This window comes from Acytostelium subglobosum (assembly GCF_000787575.1).
Source record: "Acytostelium subglobosum LB1 DNA, scaffold: scaffold19, whole genome shotgun sequence".
In the NCBI taxonomy this organism is placed as follows: Eukaryota; Evosea; class Eumycetozoa; order Acytosteliales; family Acytosteliaceae; genus Acytostelium; species Acytostelium subglobosum.
The window spans coordinates 126253-139358 of record NW_012236514.1 but is presented as its reverse complement, the minus strand read 5'-3'; the positions used below and the strand labels follow the sequence as shown (position 1 = coordinate 139358).

Genomic DNA, 13106 nt, shown 5'->3' with positions numbered 1-13106 from the left:
GGTGGGATTGCAAAAAAGAGTCCCATTCTCTTCACTCACTGTGTAGCCCATTCATCTTAAGATGTTCACCCAATGAGCTCTAGAGGTCCATGATGGTCATCATGAGAATAACATACGTTCTGTTATCCCTGATTCAATCAAATTGTTTGTGTGTGTTTGATGATGGATTGACCTTGTTGTTGTAAAAGGACCATCCAGACTCCATTATTCAAGATAGCGACCTCGAGGGACTAACTTCGAGAATTAAGAAAAGTTAAAGATAAATTATATTGGACGATTAAACAAGTAATAGTTTGTCGTGATCATGGACGACATCAATAACATAATGGTAAGATATAAAAAGGGAGAGATAATTAATGCCACAACTATCACAACTAGTGATCAAACAGTTGATTGATTTATTATGGAATAGTGATGGAAGGAATGGAGGTGCTCTGGATTCATGGAGCTTGGCACTCACTTGTAAAGGATATTGGAATGTTGTGTCAAAGATTATCAGTCAGTATAACAATCAGTTGAGATTGGTACATCTGGCATCACCATCATTCTTTGAAACAGCTGATCTACAAGTACAAGGTCCAAGCTTTGGTGTGAACATCATTGAATTGGAGAATGAACAAAGACTGCAATCACAACAACAACTCAATCAATACGTGTCGGAACAACATATGTATCATCGACTGACCAAACAAGGATTGGCAATGGCAATGCATCACCGATATGGTCCCGAGCCGATCGTGCCTATCATAGATATGATCGGTCAAAGATACTGCCGCCCAACGTCACTACATTGCTGTTCCCATCAATCAGGAGTGACATCAATCAGAATACATTGCCCAAATCACCTTTGATCACTACTTTAGACTGTGGAGATCTGTTCAATCATAAGATTGAACCAATGTCCTTGCCACCAACACTCACTCGACTTATACTTGGTCCATTATTCAATCAACCAATCATGCCCGGAACTATTCCAGATACATTAGTATCATTGACAATTGGTTATCACTTCAATCAATCAATCACACCTGGGATACTTCCACAATCACTTTGTCATTTAGAGTTTGGTTCATTGTTCAATAAACCTCTCATATCGACCGATATGTTGCCCAGATCACTGATCACATTGACATTTGGACACCGCTTCAATCAACCTATTGAACACGATACCTTGCCCACCACAATCACATCACTTACCTTTGGTACGATGTTCAATCAGAATGTGGACTATGCACTTCCACCATCCATCAAATCTTTGAGACTAGGGCGTGACTTCCTGGGACAGCTAGGCCTAGTTCGCCTGGCATTCATCAACTCACTTGATATACCTTATGAAGCCTATTCACTCATAGACGTCCTTCCACTATCCATCACCTCACTCACAATCACATGTGGCATCATTGAAGAGATGCCAGACATACCAGCGCAGGTGACTACATTGGTGTTTGGAGATACAGGACAAATACCTAGATTCCCATTGGGAGTATCATTACATCAATCAACTACTTTGAAGTCATTGACATTTCGATCAAAGTTCAACAGGGAGTTGGACATCAATGTGCTTCCTGCCAATCTCAAAAATCTGGTGATGGGCGATGCGTTCAACAAGTCCATTCAGCCAGACTCGCTGCCCAATACACTCAAGTCACTGAGGTTGGGCAAGTCCTACCAAGGTTCAATGCTAAACTTACCATCTAGTGTCAAGACATTGACAGTGTACAAGTTGGACCAAGATACAATCATACCCATTCACATTGCACATCTGTTAGTTGCATACAAGTATTCATCGATTGAGTCCGTTCCACCATTTGTTCAAGCATTGACATCAATCACTATTAAGATTGGAATGCAGAAGGAGTCTGCACCGACCAATGACTATGTCAAACACTTGCTCACAGTAATATATCCAGGTGTAAAGAATATTAATGTGGACTTGGTATGTGAACTATGTTTGATTGAGACATTGAACATTAGGAGGATGAATGATGGACGTGCATGGTGCCAAGCACAACATGTACACAGTCATCTTAAAGAACATTCCAAGATATATTCGATTGACATGGGGAATGAGGAGTCAAGGTCTTCATCATCCTCACCATCCACATCATCTTCATCCTTGAAGAACATCATACAATGGATGTCCAAGAAGTTATTACATGTATAAATAACAGGACTGGACATACTCCAAAGGTATTTATTACATTCTAAATAATAAAGTACAGTCATGGAATGTAGTATCCAGTAATTGAATGAGTGATTGATTGATCAAGTGAGTGTGTGAGTGTTCGCGTCCATCCATCCATCCAGCCCATCAATCAATCAACTGTTAACAGTTGAGGAATGGATGTGCTAATAACTCTGGGATGCTGGGTCGAGCCAAGGGATCACGCTGTAGACATCGTTTTAGAACGTCCAGGAGCGCGGCGTTGCGATGTGGTGGGTAGGATATCTTGTGGTTGGGATTGACAATGGCCTGGTACTTGGTCATGATGTTGGTGAACTGTTTGAACGGCGAGAAGCCATAGGCCATCTCGTAGAGGATGCAGCCCAATGACCAGATGTCGCTGGCACGCCCCAGCTTCATCAGGGGCGACGAGTGGTTGCCGCCCGTGTCGATAAGGGCCTCTGGAGAGATGTAGTTAAGCGTGCCGATGTGGCTGTCGCGCACAATGTTGGTCGTGTCGTTCTGGATGGCCTTGGCAATGCCAAAGTCGATCAGCTTGAGATGGCCCTGCACCGAGACAAAGTTGGCCGGCTTGAGGTCGCCGTGAATGATGCGCTCCTCGTGGATCGTGTGCACGGCGCCAAGCATCTGCTGCCAGTAGATGCGCATCAAGTTCTCGTTGAGGCCGCTGGCCTGCTGCTGCTTTTGCAGCAAGCGCGCCAGGTCAATGTCGCCCAGCTCCAGAACCAGGTGGATGACGCCGCGCCTCAGGTCCACCTCATTGTCGATCAGTTTGATGATGTTGTCATAGTGCACCAGCTTCTTTAGCATCTCAATCTCGTTGATCTGCGACTCCACCTCGCTGTCGCCCGACTTTAGACACACATACTTGAGCGCGTAGATCTTGAGGTCCTGGCTCAGCACCTTGTACACCTTGCCGCTGCCACCCTTGCCAATGAACTCTATCTTCAAATATGACTTTCCATTGACCGTTGTAGTCTCGCTCCATCCCTTTGCAACCTCATATGCTTGTGATCTATTAATATGTTCATCATCGCCTTGTGATTGCTGATGCTGTTGTTGTTGTTGCTGTTGTTGTTGTTGCTGCTGTACTTGTCTGGCCGATTGTTGTTGCTGGGGGAGAGGTTGGACATGGGGCTGGGTCCTGGATGGGGCTTGCAATGGAGGGATATGCGATACTTTGGCAGTGGCCAGGGGCTGTGGCGCAACAACAGCCGGTTGTTGTTGTTGAAGAGGTGGCTTCTTGATCTGTCTTTGTAACTTCTCCTGTATTTGTAACGTGTCTTGCTTGGTGTATAATGGGTGGCGACTGGGTTGTTGTGCGAGTGATATGGATGGTCGAGATTGGCTTGGTGGGCCAGGCGGAGTTGGTAGTGAGGTGGATTGATGATGGTGTGTTGTTGGTGCGGCCGCAGGTGTGTTGTTTGGCTTGACACTACTCGTATGCACATGAGGAGTGGACTCGTCAGAGTTGTCAGACAGGTCAAGGTCCTCGAGAAGATGGTCAGTGGCAGTGGATGGCGATCGAGATCGTGGAGATGTTGCGGGCGAGGGCGACACGGACCTGCCTTGTTCCTCCGCCGACGCCATCTCCTCGTCGACGGCAGGACGTGACGGCTCATCGACAACTGTTGTGGAGTTGTCCGAAGATGTGCTGGTATCGGTTGTTGTTGGCACACGCCTGAGCATCAGGCTCGTTGACATGCCAAGACCCAATGGGCGAATTGATTGTGATCGCGTTGAGGCGGGCTTGTTGGATGGAGTGGAGCCCAACGGTAGGTTTGATACAGACATTCGCGAGATTCGTTGAGTGTTGATCATCTCGGCGACATTAGAATTGGATGGTAATGTTGTGGAACCTGTTATAACAGTCCTTGTTGTTGTTGTTGATGGTGTAAGTGTATGTGTTTGGGTATGTGTCTGTGTCTGTGATGGCTGGACTTGTGTCTGAGAATGAGTATGATTGGACTGGAGTGCTGTCTTGGCCTGATGAGACATGGACATTGGCGATGGAGTAGTGTTGTTGGATGATATGGATGAGTCGGATGGCGATAAGTGCACAATTTGTGAATGCTCGACGGTTGGTGTACCGCTCGGAATGGAGTTGTTCTGCTGTTGTTGTTGTTGTTGTTGCTGTTGCTGGATTGCCAACTCCTCGCGACAGATCATCTGAAGGCAATTTTGGAGTTGATCGATTGGTGTGGCGCCCTTGTCCAGACCCTCCTGTATCTTTGCCTTGGCTTTGTCAAAGTTGGTACTGACCATCTCCAACAATGCGAATGTCGTATAATAATCAGCACGTTGGAGGCCAATGTGATGGGCCTTCATCAACTTCAGCGTTCCCCTTGCATCCTCCAAGTTTTGAGTGCGTCTGGTATCCATGTTGGATTGATTGATGGAATGATTCCGGTGGGGATTAGGGAAGGTGTTAACATATGATCAATCAATCAAATAGGGAGTGTTATAACATACATCTGAAAGTAGGCAGACTTTAAGAGGATGGTTGAGAAGTCGTTGGATTGTTTGTGATCGGTGTGAATGATGTTGGCAACAGCACTCTGGAATATGTTTAGCATTCTTTGTATGCTGTGCACTGGCATTTCCTGTGGTAACTTGTCGAGCTCTTGTGTAATGATCTGAAGCCACCATGTAGGATGTGAGACATCCTGTTGTGAAGCATCACGCACTGCCATTGTGATTGGCGAGAGTGCAGTTGCTGGATGGTCTGCCACTTGTTGTTGATGCTGTTGTTGGTCGTGATGATGTGATTGACCGGCTGCCGTACCATGACTATGTGATGCAGGGTATGATGGTGGACCCATTGGAGTCCTCAGCGCATGGCTGTTTGGATATTGATGAGGCTGGTCTGGTGACTTTGCCTGAAGGGTTGCTGTTGATGCAGCACCACCTATGTTGGGGTTATAGTTCTCATTGTTGCCTCTCATTGGCATACGAGTAGTGATTGTGGACATTCTTATATGTCACACCTTGTGATAGATTGATTGATTGATTGTCGCTTGAAGGCGAATGTTATGTTGTCTGTTTGTTCAATCAATATATATATAGTTGTGTTGTACTATTTGTCTAACTCTACATGTATGATTTTGTTATGTGATTGATTGAAGTGGACAAACAACGGTCACGGAAATTGATTGTGACAGTTGAATAACCGTTAAGTTTTTGAATTTGAATTTTGGCGCAAATTGTTTTATTACTATTTTGGATCAAACACAAGGATGTTATCTTAATTCTTTTGTGATAAATATATATATATGTACACAGGTACCTTCCAAAACATAAGTAGAATGTCTACTTTCTAAATACAATCAAAGCTGGAACCATTGGGGAAGTCTCAACTCGCTCAACAGTCAATCCAGTTTGTTTGGCAATCTCTTGCCAATCCTTCACAGTCCTCTCTTTGCCATTGTTAAAGTTGAGCATCTCTATGTTTGATTGATATATTGTTAGTATATGAATATGGAACTATCCCATCGACCAACACCTCCCACCCAGACACACAGACACACAGACACATACTCAAGTCCATCCAAACGACCGTTGTCTGATTCTCATTCTTCTCGTTGCCAACTAGGTAGTCGAATACATAGATCTTGGATGATGGCTTCATGGACTTGATGATGGTCTTGAAGATGTTGATCACACTCTCGTCATTCCAATCATGAAGGATGTTCTTGAGCATGTACAGGTCAGCCTGAGGTACCGAGTCAAAGAATGATCCACCAACATCTTTGAAGCGTGGGTCAAGTGACGCTTGGCGTGAGGGTAAGGCTTGGTACTTGGCAATCAAGTTGGGCAGGTCAAAGTTGATACCAGTCTTGATCGATGGATTGGCCTTGAGTACGGCATTCAGAAGGATGCCCTCTGATCCGCCAAGGTCGGCAACAGTGTCAAAGCCACTAAAGTCAGTCCTGGCAACAAGATGTGGCGCCATCTTTGTTGTTATGGCAGTCATTGCGCGACCAAAGACCAATGCTTCCTCTGGACGCGTCTCAAGGTAGTCAAAGAATTCGAGTCCATCCAGTGCCTTGGACAAACTAGATGTGCCAGTCTCGATACTCACGGGCAACACCTCCCATGCACGGTATGTCGCCGATTGACCATTGAACAATACATAGTCTCGTAGATTCTCTTGAAGTAGTCCCAATGAAGCAGAGTTGTGTTCAAATACACCATCTTGATCTTCACACTCGTGGAATACACCAATCTGAGTCAATGCGCGAAGTAAACGATAGAGTGCTGATTTGTCACAGCCAACCTCATTGGCAATCTCATCACTTGATCTCTTTCCATCAATTGGTATGGCATGTGCTACATTCAACTTTGCCGCAGTATACAAAGCACGAGTCTTTGCCATACCATTGATGATATCCAATAACTTTGCTGGACCTTCACTCAACATTGTTGTTGATTTATAAATATTATTATTTGATTGCATTATTAATATATTAATATTATAAATAAATATATTTAGAATGAAAAATAATAATAATCCAAAGACACGACAATTGACTTGTATTTATAGGATTATCCTAATGACATAAACATGATGTTCAACATTATGATGATAGTGATAAATAAAGAGTGTTTACCATCAATGGAAACCCCCACCCCGTTCAATTCATTAGTAATGCGGACATTTGATGCGGACATCGACATCAATGATGTATATTTGTATGAATGTCAGGTGATATAAATGAATGTGGTAATAAGTACGGGAAACAAATTGTAATTAACACAACTCATCATGACACAACAACACAATCAACAACTCATTGTTATTAACATGGTTATAAAAATAAATATATCTGTTTAGTTGTCTATTTATTATTATTTTAAAATCATGATTAGATAATGGTCGTTTTGTTCTATCTATGGGTTGCCCAATCAACAAAAGGAATCTATAAAAATTGCCTTTTAGGGTTATAACATTGTTTTTGTTAATGTTTTGCAAAATGGGTATCGGAGACTTTGTGTATGTTTGTGGATGGTTCATCCATTGACAACAACAAAAGTGTGTTCACCTCCTCTTTATTGGTGACCATCCAACCAAAGGTCTTATTTTTATAAAACCACCATCAACACACATGTACATAGTTGCACCAATCAGATAGATCATACCAGCATTCCATACCCACTAGTATTACAACGAAAAGACGAGAGAGACACACACAGATGCGGACATAGATTCGAACGGGCTCAGTCTAAACAGCAGCATCCATCATCAATCAAACACTACACCCATTCGATAGAGTATTGCGAGAGAGTAAACCAACACATCCATCCATCGAACGAACCAACCAAAGCAACCAACCGACTCAACCAACGTCACGTGTTTTGATTAACAGTTGTTCTTGTTGTTTCAAACAAATACAACTAGGGTACAAAAAAAGAGATACAACAACCACACGTCGCCCACCTTCTTCAACACGCACACATTCACACACAGTCGTCCAACCGCCATTATCATTTCACTTCCAGCCTGGGCCTCCACCCTTTCCCTCAAGGAACATTGAGCTCTCTCAACATCACCGACGACCATACCTACCTGCACATGGTGATTTTCACCTTTTTGCAATCGACACTACACTTATCGTCATACATCCAACCATACATCCAACTAGTTCTAAGACGTCTCCGTCATCCATCCATCCTCACCAACTTCACTTCACACACACCTCTTTGTGAAGAGCACTTTCTTTTTCACACACCCTCCTCTTCCTCCCCATCCTTTCACTCTTTCAAGATAGTTTTATAGTTTTGTAGTTATTAAGATTCTTCCAAACACACCCACAACATTCACACGCACACTTCCACACCTTCAGCTGAAGTGTTCCCACCAACAAAACAACAACAACAATAATACTAGTACTAGTAACAGTGTTGCGCAACAGACTTGAATTGTCACATCTCACTCAGTCAGCCAGTTATTCAGTCAACTTCATTCATCCTATACTTCTTCTTTTTCCCAATTATACCTGTACTTTTTATAATCTTATTTATCATATTATCTATATGATAAGTTAACAAGGTTCACATCACTGGATTAATCCCAGCTCAACTTTATTATTATTTATTCCTCGAGGAAACAATCAATCAATCAATCAACCATTCAATCATTCAACAATCAATATATATATATATACACAAGAACAACACAACAATGGAGATTTTAATACCAACAACAACATCATCTAGTAGTAATAATGGAAGTGGAAGTGGAGGTTATAATGGAAATAATAATAGTTTATGTAGTTCTGGACAGGCTGCAGATTGGAGCTCAGTAGAGACTTGTGAATTGTCCGAACATTATCAATCCGAGGAACAACATGAAATGATCTATGTATTCTTTGACAATCTACCATCGATGGTTGGCATCGTCGACCTGTACAAAACCAGCGCAGACCAATCACTGCCAATTCACAAACGCTACGACTTTAGATTTATAGCGTCAAACAAAGGTATGTTTGATTGATTGACACGGCATGGCGTAGCATGGTCGCGCTGACACAGACACGCACTCATGAATAGCCACAAAGGAAACACTTGGAAAGTTCTCACCAATCAAGGACGTTGTGAAGAAGACATTGGATGGATATTTGGCGAGAGAGGAATTGGAGTTGCCAGAGTACTTCTTGACTTTGTGGACAAAGAATATGGTCAAGTGTTTAAAGAATGGAAAGATGGTCAAGTTCTCATATCCTAGATACGTCCACTCGGGCTACGTGCCAAAGGAGGACGATTTATTCACAGACCAGGTCATCTGGAAGCGTTGTACCATTGATATGATGGGCCGCTCGTCGACGGGTGCGCCACGCTTCTACTTCATGGCCGAGGAGGTCATCAAAGAGGGCGTCACCAAGTACAAGACATTGGCATTGGAGCGCGAGTACCGCAACAAGCTCGAGTCACTCCAGAGCAACATAGAGCAGCGCGTCGATCATTGCACAGAGATCAGACTCAAGTACATACTCGAGTCCATTCCACAGATCGTATGGGTGACGGACTCGCGAGGCGTCATCGAGTTTGTAAATAGAAAGTGGATCGACTTCCTTGGCGTTGACGCGCCCGGACAGCGACTGTCCTGGGCCTCGCTGGCGAGCGATGTCAGCGGCTCGGGCGAAGCCACCGACCGCCTTTGGGTCGACTGTCTCGTGAACACCAAGCGATTCGAGGCCGAGATCCTCCTCAACAGTCCAGCAGGCGGTAGCGACCGCTGGTTCCTGGTTCGCGCTGAGCCGTACCGCGAGACAAGTGGCGGACCCGTGCGTTGGATTGGCTCGTGTACCGACACGCACGACCAAAAGACCGCACAGGATCGCATTGAGAAGGCCGAGAAGTGCAAGGCCATCTTCTTGCAGACCATGTCACACGAGATGAGGACACCACTGGCCGGCATCATTGGAATGAACTCATGGTTGATCAGTTCAGAGACGTTGTCCTCCGATCAACTGGACTGCTGCAAGACTGTAAACATGTGTGCCGATGCACTGCTCAAACTGATCACCAACATCCTGGACCTAAGCAAGCTCGAGGAGAACAAGATAACACTCGAAGAGGCAGAGTTCACGCCAAACAAGATCGTGGAGGACAGCGTGGACATTGTGGCCGCACTCGTTGAGAAGAAGAATCTGGAGATCATCTATCAGATTGACTTCAACACGCTACCCGTGGTCGTTGGCGACTACTATCGAATCATTCAGGTCATGACCAACCTGCTGTCCAACTCTGTCAAGTTCACGCCAGAGGGCGGCACCATTCGGGTCGGCTGCTCGTTCGACCCGCTGTCCCTGTCACAGTCATCATCTCACCTGACCTCACGCCACATGGGCGGTCGCTATGGCAAGATACAGTTCTGGGTTGAGGACACTGGCATTGGCATACCTGAGGCGGGACGCGAGAAGCTCTTCCAGGCCTTTTCACAGTACGACGCGTCCATGTCCCGCAAGTATGGTGGCAGTGGTCTGGGACTGGCCATCTCCAAGCGTCTGACACAGGTACTTGGCGGAGACATCTGGTTCAGAAGCGAGCCAAAGAAGGGCTCGGTGTTCAACTTTACAGTGCAGGTGTTCTTCCCTGACGCCAACAACAGTCCCTTCCTCAAGTGTCTGGCCGCAGTCCCAGCCAGGCGCTCACCCCTTCTCCCTGACCCAAACATACTGCAACAGAGCCCCACGATGGTGTCGCAGTCTGGCAACAAGCAGTCACAGGTCATACTCATGACGACGCGACAGGAGTTTGCAGCGATGGTAACTGGGTGGACCCGCGAGTGGGAGCTGGGCACAAACGTTGTAACGTCCATCGCCGAGATGTCGACGGTCATTGATGAACTCAAGGCCAATGTACAGGTTGGAAAGAAACTCGATGTGGCATTCCTCATCGACGAACCCGAATGGAAGAATGTTGCCGAAGACTCATCCCAGCAGGACCTGTTGGTGCGATACACCAATGACACCAATACCAACTTTAAGCCGATCTTGGTCGGATACAACAAACCATCGCAACTCATGCCATTGCTAAAGAGACCAATCAAGAACAAGACACTCAGAGAGATGTTGGAGACCAACCTACTATACTTTACCAAGAGCAATGCTATTGAGCTGCCGCCAATCATCACCTTCCAGAGTCCTGGTTCCCTCGCCAGTCTCGGTGGTGGTGGGGGTGGCGGCGACGCTCTATCCCATGAGCAACAACAACAACAGCTACAGATACAGCAACAACAACAACATCAGCAATCTCGACCAAACCCACAGGTCAAGCACAGGTTGGATGAAGACGATAATGAAGAAGAATCTGACGACACTTTCGACGACTCATCACCTGTACCCACATTCAAGCGCGCGAGGAGATGCTCACCATTGGCCATCTACGATAGCATCAGTTGCAACTTCTCTCCATCACCATTGATCCAATCGCCTGGACTTGTCCTACCTCAATTTACCTTTGACAGCAGCCAATCACCCAACCGCAAGAACTCCTTTAACCTTGACAACGAAGTACCTCTCGAACAAATCGGTGGGAAGTATCCCCTGAAGATCATGGTGTATGTATAATTGGTCGATCAATCAATCAATCAATCAAACAGTTACTAACTGTTCAATCAATCAATTATAGTGCTGAGGACAGTCTCGTGAATCAAAAGGTAGCAAAGAGATACTTGACCAGAATGGGATATGACGGTGATGAGATTGTGTTTGTTGTGAATGGAAAGGAAGCCGTCGAGTATCTGGAAAAGAACGAGATGGTGGACGTCGTACTCATGGACATGCAGATGCCCGAGTTGGATGGCTGCGGTGCTACTTCCAAGATTCGACAGATGTTCCCCAACAGCGGGCCCCATATCGTTGGAATGACCGCGAACGCCTTCAGCGAGGACAAGGACAAGTGTCTCTTGAGCGGTATGTGTCAGTATCTGGCCAAACCCGTCAAGCTTGAGGACCTTGCCCTTGAGCTTAAGCGAGCGTGGTTCACAAGGAAGGACTTCAGAGTGTGCATGTGCAAGGTACTATGAACTGTCGCGATAGCATTTGTGGTCGCACTAGACTGGTCAACCAACCAACGGTCCCCAATATCTCTCTTGCACTCGCTCGCGCCTCTCGAAGTGAGTGATCACCCATTCTACTGACTCGCTCATAGTCAGTACCCTTATCCATTGCCATTGTGGATATTATGTAGAATCGAATAAATGGACGACAACGAAGCGAGTTATTCGCGACTGATCACAAGAGTGCTATGCTCCTGATCTCGCAGCGCTTCCCACTTGTCGACGACGAACAGGAACCCATGAAAGGTCAAACAGTTATTCAAGAGTGAAGTGCAGTGAAGCGAAGTGTGATTGACTGAATGATTGAATGATTGGTTGATTGAATGATAATACGAATGCAGAAGTTGTAGTGAGTAGGTGAACGCCTATTACTTTTTGAGCGATTTAACGGTGCCCAATCGTTAGCGATTGATTGGCTGAGGCAACAGTCGCCCAGACCAACCATCCGTCCATCCAATCAATTACCCACGTTGGTCGCAACACACGCATGGGTCATGTCGGGGTGATCTCCAGCAAGCCCCCAACAAGGGCCTTGTTTTGCGTTGGTAGGGCATAAACCCTCACGCACCAAAACCCACCCCACCACATCCATCCGAGGACGACGCTACTTGGACGAGCACTTGTCCACCTCCCTATTTGTTGATTGGTTGTCACTTTGGTCGTGACTCTTGATCATATAAATGTGAATGATTGATTGATTACTGAACGAGAGAGAGACAAAAAAGATCAATCATGTGGTGCCCCTCAGCTCAGCTAACGATCCAGCGCAATCGGAACGCCCTTAAAGTTCAATGTGTGGACCTCATCAGAGTCAGTCATTCCGAATGTTTGATAATTGATCACATGAGAGAATGAAAAAGAATGAACATGATACCATACCCTTGATCGTGATGTAACTAACAACATCATGCTGACCTAGAATGCCCAGTGATGCTACGGTCTGTGCAAGGTTGGTGAGGAAGTGAGGCACAAAGTCATGGCTCAATAATTAACAAAAGCCTTGTTCCTGGATAATTCATTGCAACTCCCAATGTTCATCACGGACGATGTAGGGTCTCCATCTACCCAGACACCTGGTCATTGTAATATATCGATCTAGATATATTTATAAGTATATATACATTCATACATATATATAATAAAAATAGTTTAGTAGTGTAGTTTTAATTTATTATAATAATAGGTAGGGTTCACATTCCAACTTCAACCAGTTCATTCTTCAATCCAACTACAACCATCAACTTCCATAACATCAACAACATATATTCTTTGTGCCTCCAGGCGCAACAAAATCATTGTGTGAGGGATAACCCTCCAAGCCCAGCCTCAATCAATCAATCAATCAATCAATCAATCAAT

General features: G+C 45.1%; 4 protein-coding genes across 4 annotated transcripts; 2 read left to right on the top strand and 2 right to left on the bottom strand.

The window, feature by feature from the left end:
• Positions 1–958: 958 nt before the first annotated feature.
• Positions 959–2155, top strand: SAMD00019534_086480 (hypothetical protein; the record flags this gene model as incomplete). Its single annotated transcript, XM_012896005.1, has 1 exon — positions 959–2155. A coding segment is annotated over one exon (1197 nt), but the record flags the coding sequence as incomplete, so codon positions are not given.
• A 171-nt stretch (positions 2156–2326) lies between these two features.
• Positions 2327–5157, bottom strand: SAMD00019534_086470 (hypothetical protein; the record flags this gene model as incomplete). The annotated part of the gene is made up of 2 exons (XM_012896004.1): positions 2327–4556; positions 4658–5157. The coding sequence occupies 2 exons, from the start codon at positions 5155–5157 to the stop codon at positions 2327–2329; spliced, it is 2730 nt and encodes a 909-aa protein (XP_012751458.1).
• A 340-nt stretch (positions 5158–5497) lies between these two features.
• SAMD00019534_086460 (hypothetical protein) lies at positions 5498–6641 on the bottom strand (the record flags this gene model as incomplete). The annotated part of the gene is made up of 2 exons (XM_012896003.1): positions 5498–5628; positions 5723–6641. Coding segments are annotated over 2 exons (1050 nt in total), but the record flags the coding sequence as incomplete, so codon positions are not given.
• Positions 6642–8537: 1896 nt separating this feature from the next.
• SAMD00019534_086450 (hypothetical protein) lies at positions 8538–11714 on the top strand (the record flags this gene model as incomplete). The annotated part of the gene is made up of 3 exons (XM_012896002.1): positions 8538–8664; positions 8735–11246; positions 11318–11714. 3 exons carry the CDS (start codon positions 8538–8540, stop codon positions 11712–11714), a joined length of 3036 nt encoding a protein of 1011 aa, XP_012751456.1.
• Positions 11715–13106: the final 1392 nt, after the last annotated feature.